This window comes from Mus musculus, chromosome 6 (assembly GCF_000001635.26).
Source record: "Mus musculus strain C57BL/6J chromosome 6, GRCm38.p6 C57BL/6J".
NCBI classification, from domain to species: Eukaryota; Metazoa; Chordata; class Mammalia; order Rodentia; family Muridae; genus Mus; species Mus musculus.
Window position 1 is genome coordinate 37,187,937 of NC_000072.6, and position 17,375 is coordinate 37,205,311.

General features: G+C 44.4%; 1 protein-coding gene across 18 annotated transcripts in view; it reads right to left on the bottom strand.

Moving 5' to 3' along the window:
- Nucleotides 1–17,375, bottom strand: part of Dgki (diacylglycerol kinase, iota) — a 463,575-nt gene that overhangs the window by 350,556 nt on the left and 95,644 nt on the right. Inside the window, exon 1 of one of the 18 annotated variants that reach the window (XM_017321631.2) lies at nt 300–16,822. The exons of the other annotated variants lie outside the window; for them this stretch is intronic. Coding sequence (XP_017177120.1) covers nt 300–334 — 35 coding nt within the window. The 5' untranslated portion in view covers nt 335–16,822. Of the gene's footprint in view, nt 1–299; nt 16,823–17,375 lie in introns of those variants that run through there. 18 annotated transcript variants of the gene reach the window in all.

Genomic DNA, 17,375 nt, shown 5'->3' on the forward strand with positions numbered 1-17,375 from the left:
CACAAAGAGTGGAGGTAACCAATCAATATCTGGCTAGATTCAGTGCTCATTCCATGAGATGGAACCCATCTCCAACACTGCACAGGCAGTCAAGAGCCTGAGATTAGATAGGCCAGAGACTGGGGTAATACCAAGGACTACTGTTCTTATGACTAAAGAAACATAGCCATAAGACGACTTCTAATGACTTTCTGCTATACACACAGGCAATTGTCTTGGTCAGCCATCATCAGAGAAGCTTCCCTCTCCAGCTGGATGGCAACAAGTACAGATGCCCACATCCAGACAGGGTGACAGACCTTGGAAAACTCAGTCCTAAGTGTGGTATCTCCATCAATTCCTTCTCTTGACCTTTAGGGAACCCTGTGGAAGAGGAAGCAGAAAGATTGTAAGAGCTGAAGGGATGGGGCACACCAGGGCCTTCTAAACACAGCAGAGACAGCACACATATGAACCCACAGAGACCATGGCGATATGCATAGGACCTACACAGCTCTGTGCCACATGGGGTCACAGCACTGAGAGGAAGAACAGACACAGGTCCCCATTTCTCACCCAGAAGCTATCTCCAATGTGTAACCCCTCACAGATGAAATTAGTTCTCTTCCCACTGGATACAGATCTCTCTTAAAGGCAGGCCCTATGACCAACACAAAACCAACTCAGTGACATCCTTGGAGGTTCTGAGTCACCTAACATTTTGTCAGGGCATTTTTTTCCGCCTTACAGGCGTTTGTTTATACATTATGGCTTCTGTTTTTAACGGGATTCCTAGGTGTGCGAACACCGTCTTTCTGAGCCTGTCAGCTTCTTGTGCTTTTTCTTTGGCCCTTTTTACTTCTGTCTGTTTGTTTTTGTCCTTCTCTGAGTTTCTATTTTATTTCACTTTCCTACTAGTCTTTAAGTGTTTGTTTTCTAAAGAGAGATAGGAAGGGGGTGAGTTTGGATGGGAGGTGGTAGCAAGAACCTCCGAGGAGATGGGAGAAGGGAAACAAATCAGAATATACTCTATGAAACAAATCTATTTTCAATAAAAACAAAAATAGGAAAAAAATAGACAAGAGTTTTTGTCTAAAGTGAGATTCTTCATGAAACACCTAAAATTGACTGTTTCAATTGTATCTCTGATTCTCCCTAGTGTGCCATTATCTCCACAAGCAGGCGTGGAAGCCTGCCTCTAAGAGGGAGATCCCATGGATCCCGGCACCCTGGCATTTGTGCCATTATATGATTCTTCCATTCATGTTTGTATAAGCTGGAATTACTGTCAAAGTGCAGTAGATAGTCTTTTCAACACCAAAGTTTGCAAACAACTCTCACTTTCTACTTTGTCGTCTTTCTTACACGATTTACTTACACAATTGACTTACTTCCTCTGGGAAAAGCAGCCACAGCCTCCGAAGGAGCTCTGTGGACTGGCATCTGTGACAAGTGACACTCATCCATCTTAGAAGCAGATTCCCCAGAAGCCATTAAGTCTGTACAGGACAGAAGCTATAGCTTACAGCAGGATTACCATCGCTTGCGAACCTGAGGTGAGATCTCCAGTCCAGCTCCTCATTTTCTGACCTGCAAGCCTGAGATACTCAGTTTTGTTCCCAGCCACTGAGCTCAGGGGGCACAGTTTCTTAAACAGCAATAGATCCCTCACTCCCATGGAGAGACTTCATGGATGTTCCAGGCTTCCCTACCCAGTCTGGCACAGTGTGTGTTCAATAAATACGTGTCAATTATTCTCTTTCATGTCCCTTATCATCCATACCTGTCAGTCTACACCTCTGTATAACTAAAGATCTATATCTTGTTTCCCATCCGCCCAGGTAGGTCATTTGTCCTTTCAAGCTCATATCATGTGAACACTGCTTCACCGTCCCCCTGCCTCCACTGTAGCTACTGCCTCTGAACTCCATCCTTTCCAGTATGACTCCAGTAATCTATAGGAAAAACACATCTGCCCCATTTAAAACCTTTCAGCATGTCCTGTTGCCTAAAATAGACTCCAGTCTCCTTGGTACTGCACTCGGGACTTCTCCCTGTGTGTGCATCTTGCTCAGGTCCCTAGCTTAGCTTTTTTTGCTTCAGTGACTGACATCACCTATTGCTTCTGCTCAACAAACCATCAGCTAACCCATTCCTTGTTTGCGTCACTGTTTGTTTCCTGAAACAGGATCTCACTCTGCAGTCCAGGTTGTCTTGGAGTTCACTGTGCAGCAGACTGGGCTAGCCTTGAACCCGCTGCAACATGCCTGCCTCTGCCTCCTGGGTGCCGGGATTTCAGCACGTGGGTGAGCCACCACTGTACCCAGCTCATCCCTGGCTTTGTCCATTCTGTGTCCTTACTTGAAGCTCTTTGAATCTATTCCAGCTGGTTCAATTCAACTTACCCTGGGAGACTTGGATAAGAAATCACCCCTCTTGTTCAGCCAGCTGCTTGTTTTCTGCTCCCTAGGACCCTGAAGCTACCAGCATTACCTGGTATGTACCTACAATGTATCTGAGGCATCTGGTGCCGTTTGTGCTGTTTTTCAAAGATTTGTTTTATTTGTAATTACATGTGTGTGTTTGTGTTTGGGGAGGGATGCTATGTGCATGTGGGAGCACAGCTGCTTGAGGAGGCCAGAGGTGATGGTGAACCCCACGGAGCTATAGTTACAGGAAATTGTAAGCTGCCCTACATGGTTGCTGGGAGCCAAAGGTGGGTCTGTGTCTTAATTACTTTTCTATTGCTACGAAGAAACACCATTATCAAAGCAACTTATAGAAGACAGAGTTTCAGACGGTAAGTCCATGGCCATCAGGGTAGGGAGCTTGGCACTAGAGCAATAACTGAGAACTTACATCCTGACGAAACAGCCATGAGGCAGGGAACTAACCAGGAATGGCATGGGATTTCGAAACCTCAAAGCTCACCCAGAGCGACACACCTCTTAGTCCTTCCTAAAACAGCCCACCAAGTAGGGGCTAAGTCTCAAATATATGAGCTTATGGTTGCTGTCCAATTCAAACCACCAGTTTGCAAGGGCAGTATAATTTCAGAACCATCACTCCAGCCCCCCCACCCCCAATTTTTTCTTCAAAAAAATAAAATCAAATCTATTCATGGACAATAAATTAACTGGTTTTGGTGATCTAAGAGAACCCTGTTAGGTGTAGAAACATTAAATAGGAAGCTCTGTTTATAGGATTCAAAAGGAAGAGAATGCAAAAATTGGTCACTATAAAGAAAACATATCAGTTTGCATGGGGAGCAAACTGCATAAGAGAATTCTGGAAAGGAAACAAAACCAGCTGTTAGTCTCCCTTTTTCTATTTTTTTTTTTTTGTTTTTTCCTTATTCACTTTCATCCTGTTCACTGCCCCCTCCCAGTCACCCCTTGAACAATCCTTCCCCTATCACCCTCTCCTTCTCCGCTCAGTGGGTGGGCCCCTTGGGTATCCACCTACCCTGGCACTTCAAGTCTCTGCAAGGCTAGGCGCTTCTCACACCAGGGCTAGACAAGGCAGCCCTGCTAGAAGAACATATCCCACATACAGGCAACAGCTTTTGGGATAGCCTTTCGCTCCAGTTATTCTGGACCAAGTCTCTCTCTTGCTCTCTCTCGCTCTCTCGCGCTCTCTCTCTCTCTCCTCCCTCCTTCACTCCCTCCCTCCCATTATTTATTTTATGTACTTGAGTACACTGTAGCTGTCTTTAGACACACTAGAAGAGGGCATCAGATCCCATTACAGATGGTTGAGAGTCACAATGCAGTTGCTGAGGATTGAACTCAGGACCTCTAGAAGAACAGTCAGTGCTCTTAACCTCTGAGTCATGTCTCCAGCCCCTTATTTATTTAGTTATTTAGTTGTTATTTTATTTTTTTCTAGTTGTTAGTTGACATAAATTCAATCTCTGGGACCCACATGTTAGAAGTAGAGGACCAACCAACAGCCACAAGTTGTCTTCTGACATTCACGAACATGCATGCCCACACACACATGTGTGTGTGTGTGTGTGTACCAGTGAACAAAGGCTGACAAGGGTGTCAATGGCCAGAGCACTGCTGTCATGGAGCTCCACAATAGCAGTGTGTGTCTGTCTTAACTTCACCCATGCAGACCTCTCCTCCCTTCCACTGTCTCAGGCCATTCTGATGCCTCCTAAGACAAAACAATGGAAAACCCAGATGTCAAAACTCATTTGGCTCTGATCTCTTACTCCGTGTCTTAACATATCTGCAATCTGACCAGTACAAACAGTGCAAAGACCAAAAAACTAGCTGCAATATTTAAAATGAGGTACATCTAGCATCCAATACCTGTCCAGCTTGTGCAAAAAGCAGCTAAGACAAAGATCTGAAGCTTCAGATTTAGACATGAAAGAACTTCGTACTAGCTTTGTCACAGTGGCCAAATTATTTAGCTCCTGGGTGGTTTCTTTTTGTTAAAGGAAAACTGAGATTAATAGCAGTTCTTATTCCATCAAGTTACTGGGAAGAATAAATGAGAGAATGCATTAGTGTACATAGAAATCAATAAATTTAACTTCTAAAATGGTCAGCTAAATGGAAACACACTTAAAACCTTTTTATATGAGAAGGTCAAACAACAACCTAACAAAATACCTTTGTCCCAAGCAAAATAAACATCGAGGAGAAATGCTGGAGGCAAAGGAGCTTGAGATGCCCATGTGGGACCTTCTGCAGACCATAAAGAACAACATAATTTAATCAGAAACTCCAAGCTTCCAAAGGCCTGAATGAATGGGTAGGAAATAGATGTTTTTCAATCAGGACCTTATTGCATGCCCACAACATAAGATACAGAGTCTCAATTAAGTTGACCAAAGGCCATGTTAACACAGGGGTGGGGGTGGAGAGATAAGCAGAGTGACCATTTCTTTACATTATTTTCCCTACTGACTTCAATGGCAGTGGCTGTAAGCGTACATCTTTGTTACCTCTTATAGGGTAGGTAGAATTCGAAGTCTAAGGAGTCTTTGCACCAAATTTTAACAATCAAGGCTAATAGATTTCAAGACTGAAAACCATCAGAGCTAAGTCTGACCAGGTGACGTGAAACACAGCAGGCTTTTAAAAATGAAGGTCCCCCCGCTCTGATGGGTCTGTGTCTACTCACCCTGAGAGGGAGGATTCACCTGTAAATGTTCAAATGTGCCTCAGTTTACGAAAACAAAACTGAGGCAGACAAGACGGTTCATCGGAGAAACGTACTCACTGGCAAAACTGTGGCTACGTGAGCTCAATCCCCAGAACTGACAGGAAGCCGAGGGAAGGCAGAAACTGACTCCACCAAGAGTCCCTCTGACTCCCACATGTGCACCACGACAGTGTCTCTCACACACACTTCATACACACAGCAACACAATGACAAAAACTGTATCCTCCCCTCGCCAGCCTGAAACCTGCTTGCTCAGGTGTGGAGCTTGCCGCTCAATCGTTCTGCCACGCCCACTGCTGGAGTCTGCTGCTTTACTGTTCCAGAGCCATACACGTGGTCACCCTGCTACTGGATCCCAAGATTATTTGGCGGGAATCCGGCCCCCTTCCCCTGCTTCATAACGCGTGCAGAATAGTAAAATTGAGCTTTGATCAGAATGACTGTCTTAGCTACATCTTTATCTCGCTGCTGCCTAGCCCTTCTTCTCTTCCAGGTTTCTAAGATGCCTTTCCAGACTAGAACCCAAACATGTGAGCTGCTGGATGGACACAACAAAAAACAAATAGAATTTTTAAAGAGTAAAAAAATCAACATACACAAATTTTCAAAACAAGGACATTAGAAGACAACTGATGTTCATGGGGGAATTCCTTTCCATTAGCATCACCTAGTGTGATGATGCGATAATCCCAGGACTCACAGAGTATCAAAAGTTTAAGACCATCTTGGGCTACACAATGACTACTAGGCCAACCAAGGGTACATTGTAAATTCCACTTAAAAACATAACAATAATACAAGTCTCTTGAATATATATATTAAAAAAAGCATTACATGCAGAAACTATCTGTGTCTCTATCAATATATTTAAGAAATTTGAAAAAAGAACTGAAAAATGTAAATAAAGGAAATGATTGCCAGGCGGTGGTGGTACACCTTTAATCCCAGAACTTGGGAGGCAGAAGCAGGCGGATTTCTGAGTTCAAGGCCAGGCTGGTCTACAAAGTGAGTTCCAGGACAGCCAGGGCTACACAGAGAAACCCTGTCTCAAAAAAAAACAAAAAAAAAATAAAAAAGAAAAAAAGAAATGCACATGAAGAACACTCAGTTTAAGCTTTAAATTTTAGAGTTAAATCTTAGCAAACAACATTGCCTTTCATTATTGACAGATGTAGGACTAGAACTCGGAACCCCTCACTGGTGACTTTCCGCCTCCCAATCACACCTCTTATTCGCCAGGTGTTATTTGAAGTGCATTTTGAACTCTGTCTAAACTCTCTCTGTCAGATTTTTTTGATGACGCTCTAGGTAGCTGTCTTTATGTGAAAGCAGATCAGCCTGGAGTTTAACGAAGTATAGCAGAATAGAAACACCACACTGAAGAAAATCTCTGGCCACAAAGGACCTCATTTCACACACGACACTCCCAGCAATCTGAGGCTTAAGCACACTGGAGCTGCGAAGACACAGAGCTATTCCACATTTCTTTTTTGTCTACATGCCCTAAGCTTTCAATGAAGCTCTGGGAATAAGAGAAAACAGTCAATCCCTCACAGTACACAGTGGGAGCAGCCAGCATCGTTTTTTTGTTTGTTTGTTTGTTTTGTTTTTGTTTTTGTTTTTTTTTAATGATTTCTGTGCTCTAAGCAAAATGCTTGTCAGTCTACGTGGATTATCTCACTAATACATCCAATTTGAAGTCCATGAATTATGCTCTGTGCTTATTAGCATTTTGTTGACACTGAATGAAGCACAAAGAGATTAAGCAACTCCACCATCATCGTTTGCCTATTAAGCGACAAAGATAAAATCTGAAGCAAGACCTCAAAGCCTGTACCCTTCTACCTGGCCATGCTGACTCGCAGCTACTGGAAGAGACATAGGTAAATGAACCCTTGTGAATAATGTGTAAATTCCCATTGTGGTGGCATATGCAGTGGAGAACCTGGGATGTTCAAAGAACATTTTTTTGAAAAGGGTGAGACACTATGAAAGCAGGACATAAAAACTGGGGAAGATGTCTGAGCTGCTAAAGCACTTGCCATGCAAACCTGGCTTTGACTTGATTTCCATCCCCCAGAATCCCCGTTAAAAACTGAGTGTGGTAACGCACACCTTGATCCTAGTGCTGAGTTGCTGAAGACAGGATTGCTGAGGCTTGTCGGCCAGCCAATCTAGTTCAGTTGAGCAGATTCCTTGTCTCGAAGTATGGCAGAATGCAAGAGAGGAAGACACACAGTGTCGACCTCTGACCTCCACACAGATGCACTCACAAATGCACACACACACACCAAAAAGGAGTGATCTATTTTTATTGACCATTAATTATTCACTTTATCTACTACTTGGCAATAGCACAGTGACATTATATTTTTTATTTCAAAATAAAATTCCATATTAAAATGCATTTATTTATAGTGATATAGTGGGGATTTTTATTATTTATTTATTTATTTATTTTTAGTTAAGCTTTGGGCATTAATTACCAACATGAATTTTACATTGTCTCTTCAAATTCTGAGTGCCAGAGTAAATTTCCTCTTGTACTACTGTGGCTCTTCAAACTAGCCATCTCTGTCTTGTATGGACAACTCTTGGGGTAATATAAAAATAGTCCTTTCATTTTCAAATTAAATTCGCTATATGCTCCCTGAAGTTTGTCAGACTTCATTATATCTCTTTTTTCATTGTTGTAATTTTGAAAATACCCATCAGGTATCAAACCAGTACATGCAGGTCTGGTTTTATAATAATTATTCTTACCCATAACTATTTTTAAAAGCCCACAGAGACACCTCACCCCTCAGGTCTGATTGATCTGTTCCAAATGACGGCAATTAGTAGACATATGGACACTCTCGTCTACCTAATGGAAAGCTGACTGCCTCACTCAGACATATTTTCCATCCAAATCTATTTTAAATGAACTGGGAAAACCACACAGAGCCACTTCACACACAATGCAATTTGCAGAGCACCAGCAGAGGCGCAAGGAACTACAGCAGCTTGTGCCCGGCCTCAGCCCCATGCCCCAGCACAGATACATCCCTACAATAGAAAGGGCACTGCAACTAGTTCATGTCCTCAAAGCCCACAGGTTGGAAACTTAATTCCTGTTGCAAGCAACAGTGTTGAGAGGTGGGGCCTCTAATCAGAAATCAGGGGACAAGGACGGACGGCAGCCTCACAGGTGACTGATCTGGTATCAGGGCAGTGGGGTTACTGTAAAGGGGAGCTCAGCAAGGCCTAGTCCTCTCCTTCCCTCTCACATAGATCATTTACAAAAGGCAAACCCTCAGCAGACACTAGCACCTTGAAACTGGAGCTTGGAGCCCTAGCACTGTGAAAAATACCTGTGTTACTCTTATAAATCACTTTGTCTACAACATTGTTACATCACTATGAAACTGTCTGAGACGCCAGTAACTCTTTCTGCTCACAACTGCACTTCAGATTACCAAGGCATGTGCCCCAACGGTGTTTGGCTTGTTGTTGTTGTTGCTCTTGTTGTTTTAATTGTATAAAACCCATCTTATACCTGGGGCCAAGGATCTATTTGACCCTGTGAACGTGGAACCTCTAGATCTCATCTCATTCATTCCTAAATGAAAAGGCAGACAAAATAGTTCTAAGCTTTCTCCTACTTTGAAAACTCCATATGAATAAAAAAGGATGGCCCTGGGGGACCAGCAGGTGACCCCTGGACCTCTGGAACTCCAGCTCTGGCTCCTCTATTTCCCAGGAGCAGCTTATACAGTCCATGCTCTTACCCCAGTGAGAGACAGAACCCACTGTCTGACACACAACATGGTCAGGAAGGCCAATGAGAATGGCTACAAAAGACTTTGCCCAGTATCAAAAGTGCTGTCAGTGTGCATGCTGGGTCCTCCCAGGGCCTCTTGTCTCCCAGACTGGCTCCAGGCAGCTATTTTTATTCACATGCCTCCTGAGTTCCTCTTTTCTACCTCTCCTGTTTGTCAACAGCGCATACGAGAGTGACCATCTGCTGTCCGTTCTATTTTTGCCATTTGTAGACTGAAACTGGCAGTCGAGAGAAGGTTGAAACAGAGGTCTCTCTCTTGCGGAGAACAACTCCAGGTTGAATTGTTCCTGGTAGTTCCCAGCAGTTTTGCTCTATAACTTCCATTGTTGTGGAGGGAAAGGAAGCTGTCTTACCACCACAAAGAACATCACTACTTGCTCACCCTCACCTGAGAGTAAAGATCAAGAGGAAGCCCATTGCCGCTTTTCATGGCAGGCAAATCCAGGCACCACACACACACACACACACACAGACACACACACACAGACACACACACACACACACACACAGACACACACACAGACACATACACACACACACAGACACACACACACACACACACACACAGACACACACACACAGACACAGACACACACACACACAGACACACACACACAGACACACACACACAGACACACACACACACACACACAGACACACACACACAGACACACACACACACACACACACACACACAGACACACACACAGACACACACACACACAGACACACACACACAGACACACACACACACAGACACACACAGACACACACACAGACACACACACACACACACACACACACTCTAAAAATCAGCACAGCTGGGCCAAAGCTCTCCCCATTCTCAGGGATTGAAAACACTTGGCTTATTAATTTTGATTGAAAGAGCAGCTTCCTCTGTCTCTCACATTAGACTGCATTCCCAAGATTCTGGTCAAAAAGGTGAGAGCCGATCGGCACTGCCTGGCGCGGACTCCAGATGTCATGCTTCAGTTCTTTCTCCTGGAAGCTGATTGAGGTCGGACTCACAGGAAACTCTCTAGGGGTGGGCAGTCTGGCTGCCTGTGGTTCCAGACTCTGGTCCCCAAGCAAGAATTTCAGCTACGCCAGGTATATCGGGTCGCCCATTAAATCGTTAAGATGTCTCCAGGAGTTCAGCACTGTTATTCTATTTTTTTTCTCAAAACTACAGAACGGGAGACGGTCTCGGTGCCTCGTGCCTGAAATGTAAACTAGAAATTTCTCAGGCCACCCCCATCCTTCCACCAGACCCAACAGAGCCTAGCTGCTCTATGTGTGTTCAAAAGCCATGCAAATACCAAATCAGGGAAAGCTCTAGAAAGCACCTATGTCTTGTCAGTGACTTCATGCTCAGACTATGGCCGAAGATGTAAACTTTTCTCAAACACAAATTATCTCTGTGCGTCATGAGGCCGTTAAAGCTGATCCCTCTACCTGGTACTACAGAAGGGCTACAGGTGGGCAGACTTTTGAGGTGGCTCTGGACCAAATCCTAATTCTCTAACACAGAGAATGACAGGGAAACCCTGCCTCAGTTTCCTCGTCCATGAAAAGGGTTAATACATTATCATTTTAAGAACTACCAAAAGGGGGTCACCCCTCGGTACATGCAGGGGATTGATTCTAGGGTGCCCTAGAAGAGCAAAATCTGTGGACAGATCAATCCTCAAAACCAGTGTAAGAGGGTTGGGGCATGGTGGTACATGCTGGTAATCTGCAATGGGGGAGGTAGAAATAGGCAGAATTCTGGGGCTCAATGGCTACAAGCTCCAGGCAAAGGAGAAGCCTTGTCTATAAAAACAAAGAGGACAGCGCCCAAGGGTGTCCTCTGGCCTCCAAATGCCCATGCATACGTGAATTTGCACATATACATGCATACACATATATACATTCACATAAATACCAATAAATACTGAAGTCCCTTATTTAAAAAAAGAGTATGTATTTACGTGTAACATACAACTTAACTCATGTGCAAATGAATTACTTACAATACCTAATACCATGTAAATGCTATGTAAAGAGTTACACTCTATATGTCTAGGATGACAAAGGAAATGACAAATTAAATTTCTGGAATAGTTTCTGAGTCATGGCTAGCTGAATCTGTGCATGTAGAACCTACAGATACAACTGTACTTGAGCCAATAAAAACTCTGTCCTTGAGCCAGGACTTGTCACTTGTTGCAAACCATTTAGCTCTCCTTTCTTGACTCTCCCTCAACCAGAAACACCACAAGAGACAGAACAGCAGGTGCCACGCATGTGTAAGGCCTGGCCGAGACCTCTTCTCAGTGTTAACTAGGAAATTATGTGAGTGTGCCAAAGCCAGGCACATTTTTTTTTTTTTTTTGCATCAACATCAGTACCATACCAATGTTCATCCCTGCACAGTTTTATGGATGTTGGGTGTTTCTCCAAACAAACCTCACAGTGACCATTTGAAACACCTGGAGAAGATACTGGTGAACAAGGGAGGCGGGGAGGATGGGAAGGAGAAGATACAGGAAACACCAGCCACATCTCAAGAAGAAAGTCAATTCCACAATGTCCCCCAGGTTTATCCCAGCTCCTGGGTCTGAATATATTTCACTCTTCTATATACTGATGCCTTCCAGTTCAGATCAGTGAGAGGCTGTGGTTTCTGCAGTAAATTCTGTTGGAAGTCAAAATGCTTTGCTCCCAGGGGTACCTGTGCGTGAATGATTAGACTAAACAAAACACAGGTGCAGAGCTGATGCCAAAACCTGCTTGCCAGACATGACCACCTGTTTCCAAATATCGATTTGAATCACAGAGAACAGCAGTCCCTTGTGAGCAGAAGTGTAACTTGGTTAAGGTAATCTACCTACGCATATAAATGTGGACACTCATGAGCTCACAACATTGGGTAATTCCAAAGATCACATTGAGAGATGAAAGTTCTTGATTCTACCATTCTATCCAACCAGAGGTTACTCTCTCACAACAAAAGTCTAGTTTTTCATAATGCTCTTTCATCTATAAACAATGTGTTCATGTAATCCTGATTCTTGTAAAAAAAAAAATATTCCTATCTCAAATTTGTATTTGCCTCATGGTTAGCTATTTCTTAGTGACCCAACTCACGGTGACTCCAGGCCAGTACTAATTGCAATATCAAATAAATAGTCTTTAAGAATGATCTCCCATAAATAGTTCCCAGGTTGAGTCAGAGTTACAGTGTACCTCCTTCCAAGGAGGCAAAGAGACAAACGTGTGCTGTTCTCACATGCCAAAGGCATTTCTTTGGCTCAGAGATTGTTCCCAAACTAATGATTGCCATCCTCTTGCCACCCCCACCCCCTGCGCCCACCTTCTGCCATTCCCATTCCGTCAGCTGTGGCAGGGGTGGGTGAGCTGTTACATCCAAGGGGAAAAAGGAGAAGAAACAACTTTTTGATCCTTCCTAGTTTGGGCACCCTTTGCACTTGGAGCAGAATCAGAGACGCTCTGAGCAACTCTGCAGAGTCAGAGCCTGGGGGTAGGAGTGGAAAGGGTCTAGACAAAGTCCTGCTTCCAGGAGTCACATGTGCACCAGACAAACTCTGCTCTCCCCTAAAGACACGAGTGCATCTCCAAGTCACCCTAAAGGCAGAGTGCACACGTACACACTCACAAGTACACACTCAGGAACAAAAGCCCAGGAGTATAAACAGCCTATGCAGCCCCATGTTGCCTCATCAAAGGGGACATTTGAAGCCTTTGCACGCTTAGAATCTAGACTTCTAGATTCTACGACAGTGTTGTAAAGACAATGAAGTTCTCAGGGAGGAGGACTGAAGCCGGGAAGGAAGAAAGGAGTGCATAAACCCGACCTATCTCAGCAGTCGGGTGCACACTGAGTCTGTATAGACAGCAGAGTCTGTTATATAAGGCATGGGAAGATAAAGACTTGGAGCCATAAAGTGTCTCATTATGACCTAAGTAAGGGTCCTCTGGTAAGAGAGGACATCAGACTGTGGGAAGCTGTTGAACACTCATGTGTGGGTTTCTGCCCTGCAGAGAGCAGAATGATGATATTTTTCCCCCTTTTCGGTAGAGCTAGCCTGACTCATGGAAAGGATGAGTTTCATGGGCTTTTATTCATGTGGCTGGAAAGCAGCACACATTTCTTCCCCTTCTGGAAAACTTGAATCTAAAGAAGTAACTGAGGGCATACTTTGGACCAGCGTATTATCGCTCTGATAACGGGAAAAGGCTGCACAAAGTGCTTTGTGTTTGCAGAGGTAGGGTTCTGGTCCGTGTGTTTTGGTTGGGGGTTATTTGAATTTTTGCTTTTGTCACAGTCTAATTTAGGACTGACACTCCTTGACATTCCAAAGTGTCCTGAGACATTGTGCTGAAGGTGCACAGTCATCTGCTCTTGGGGAACAGAATCGAGCCTGCACTCTCAGGAGAGAAGCAGCATGGCCTTCCCTCTTCAGCTATCGGAAGAAGAGCTAAACCACATGATGGGCTACTAACCCCAAGGCAGCGTGAGCTGAGCTTGAAGAACCCAGGTATGGAGCCATGTATTATCAAGTCCCATGTGATATTTTCAGAGACATGTTTGTCCAGTCACACTGTGAAATATCCCTCCATACTGGAGGTGCACTGGGAGTTATCTTAGGAAGAAGTAACCCAGAGGTTAAAAAAAAAAAAGCCCAGGAACAGGCAGAGTCTAGATTCTAAGCATGCAAAGGCTTCAAATGTCCCCTCTGATGAGGCAACATGGGGCTAAGCCCAAAACACACAGGGCAGGGAACTCTACAGCTGAGTCCATGCTGTGGCTCTGTGAATATAAAATACTCTGGGAGGAGCTGCAAACCATTGCTCATTGTGTCTTCCCTTCTCATTATCAGAATAATGCAAACTAGGCCTCATGGTGGTCACTCTCCTCCATTTCCTCCTCTTCTTCATCTTCATCTTGCCTTCCTCCTCCTCTTCTTCCTCCTCTTCCCCTTCCTCCTCTTCTTCTTCATCTTCTTATCTTCCTCCTCTTCCTCTTCACCACCACCACCATCACTATCCCTGAGCATCAACTATGTGGACAGAAATGAATATCCTACAGCCATGAAGATAACAAGGCAAGATACAGGCTTAACCATCATGAGCTGAAAAAAAAATATAAGTCTCTGAAATCAATAATGCCATTTGCATTGTCTTAGCTTTTGGTCCATATAAAAACTTCTAGAGACAGTTCTGGTCAGAGTAAAACACAAGCAATATGAATCTGAGCTACAGGATAGCACAGGAAGCTAGCTACAAAGGTCATCAGAAACTGACTTTCAATCCTCTGTTCCTGGAGCTGGTGAAGTGGCTCAATCAGTGAAACACATGTCGCACAAGAATGAGGACCCAAGTTCCAATCCCCAGCACCCACATTAAAGGGGGGAAAAGTGACATAACCAAGCAACAATCCCAGTGCTTTAGCCGTTCTACTATCAATAAGCTTATGAAACAAAAATAGACCCTAACAGCTGTTTCTGTATTCTGCCTTTCCAAAGCACAAACTACCAGTGATTCCTGCTTCTAAAATCTGAAAAGGACAGACGAGCAGAACTGTAAAAGAGCTGGAGAGCTGGGCACTCCCCGACATCCTTTAACTCTCTCCTTAGATGTTCCTATGACACTGGCGGCTTCACTCACAAAACCTACTTGTGACCCCCAAGCCAGAGGTGCCAGGGAGCAGTCCCCTCACATCACCCAGGATCTATAAAGGTCTTCTCCCACTCTCTCCGGTCTTCCCTACCTCTCATAAACTTTGTAGGAGCTACCTAAGAAATACCAGTTGGTTTTATAACCTTCACCTAGCAATTACAGGCAGAGGATGTGAAGAGAGACGAGGCAGAAAGAGACTGAAAAAGATTAAATTTTATAGACTCAATGTTTGAGCTAAGGAGACAGTAAAGATAAGAAGTCCGGATCCCTGAGGTCAGCCAAATTCCATCCCAATGGCTAACTGCTAACGTCAGATCTGTGATGAGATTTTCTTCATTATTATGTCCCAACCTGGAATGGAGCTCAATCACAACGTGGTTAAATGTGGGGATTAGCATGCAGTGATTAACCCAGCCAGAGACTTGGAAAGTCTGCTGCCACAAGTCCCAGTGCCAGGAGCGGAGCTGTCCTCTTCAGTGGATGGGCCAATAGGCAGGATCCCTGGGGTCTGGAGCTGTCAAATTCAGTTGTATCTGGCAAGAAGACTTGGGTTGGGGGAGGGGCTGACTGAAGAGACTGGAGAGGTACAGAGACCAGAGCAGTGCTCCAAGAGCACAGAGAAGAGCAGGAGTCATTCACAACTGCCAGCAGGAGGCTGTAACGGACAACAGAAGAGCTTAGAGCAGGAGACCCCAGGGTCAAGTTCTACCAGGAGAGCCGGGAGAAGACAGGTACCAGCAAGGTAGGGAAGACACCTCTATCCTAGAGCGACAAGAGGAGAGGGTCCTAACTAGATATGGGGCCAGGAAACCCCCAGGGTTGCTGAACTGCTAGGTAGGCTGTAGATCCAACTCAGGTCTTCCCACCACAGGCTCTGTCCTCCAGTCTCAGGCTCCCTGAATAAGGCACACAAAGCTGTAAAAAACCCCAAGGGAGAACTCTCCTCATTTGAGGTCACTGCTGGATCTCAAGTGACTGACAAAGCCTGACATACAATAGGTACCTAACTTGTTAAATGATGAATGACTCATGAGTAAAGATGAACAGCATCAGTGCTTAGGAAATGAAAGTGGGGGGCCCGAGGCCAAGTGCTTATCATTCTTGCCCAAGGCAAGCCATGGAAACAAGACTTTCCACTTCTTAACTTCAATCCTAAATGCAAGAACCCCATTCCACAAAGCCAGACACATTCCTTTCTATGTACGAGTTGAATGTAAAGTCAACTACGTGTCCGTAGTTGGTTTCAAGCCCCTATTCCAACAGGTAGCTCAGAGGTAGAGTTCTTGCCTAAAATGTATGAGGTCCTGGGTTTGGTTCCTAGCACTAAAAAACCAGAAAATTCCTGAAGAAGACCTGCCCCATGCCCAGAGCAGGGAATGCTGACTAGAAAAGCCAGAAAGAATGTGGACAGCCTTGCTCAGCTTCCGGCTTCCTCATCCGGTCTTCTCCTAGCTCCTACAATTTCTGCTCAATGGAAAAGACAGGATCTTTGTGTCACTGAATCTGAACACAAAGATAACTATTGTTCCTCAGTCGGTAAATCTTCATTCAGAAGGACTCTGTGTCATGTGAAGATGTGATCATGGAAATGTGCTAGTGTTTGCTTACCAACTTTTCTTCTGCTGTGTTAGTGCTGGCTGGGACTCCTGTGTGGAAAGACACCACAGAGTCTTACCACTACAGCAACTCAAAGGCAGCTTCAACCCCTTCCCCTCATCACTCTGCTCCATCTACCCTCCCTCCAACCACACCCCTGCTGTAGATAATCTAGGCACCTTTAAACATCCATCTAAAACCACAGAACATCCTATCAGAAACCTTAGTGGTCCCTCAAAACATCCAGGAAAAGGTTAAATCTTAACTGACTTTTAAAAAATATCTTAACCCCACAGTTGTGACCTAGGGCGCTCCTGGGAAGGAAGCTAAGAACACAGTTAACACATCTTTGTGGTAAATTCTCAGGTGAGGACTTCAATATGTCTTCCTCGTCAACAATTTGGTTGAAGAAGGGAAGAATTGTATTAAATTTAGTGAAAACCAGGAAGTCAGATGTCCTGCTTCCAAGAGAGTTCTGAACAACTCCCTGGGTCTCTCCTCTCTCTTCTTCTTTCTTCGTCCCTCTTCTCTCTTCTCTCCTCTTCTCCCCTCTTCTTCACTTCTTCTCTTCTCTTCTTCTCTTCTTCTCTTCTCCTCTTCTCCTCTTCTCCTCTTCTCCCCTTCTCTTCTTCTCTTCTCTCTCTCTCATCTTTGTTTTCTTTTTCCTTCTGTGAAACACGAGGGATGTTAGCAGTTGATTTGTGAGAGTCGGTTGTCTTGTGTCTGGTTAATTTTGGTCTCAGCATCACATTTTATCCCACAGTAAGGCCCAGTGTGGAGCACCACTGAGAACACAGTTATAACTGAGCATGTTATGATGGAGTCTCATGCCAAGTGACTCGGAAAGCTGCAGCTACCTTTCCTTTGTTAAAAACAAAAATGACTACAGAAGCAGGTGTCTCCTTCGGTAGAGTCTGGAAGCTCCAGACAAGATTTCCTTCAGTGTTACAAATAAACAAAGAGGCAAGTAAGCAAACAAACAAATAAATGAAAAAAATTTTAAAAGAATGCATCACTATAGGGGTTAAAAGAGATGTTTTGGTGGCCAAGAGCCCTGGCTGCTCTTGCAGGGGACCAGGTTTAATTCCCAGCACCCACATGGTGGCTCACAACC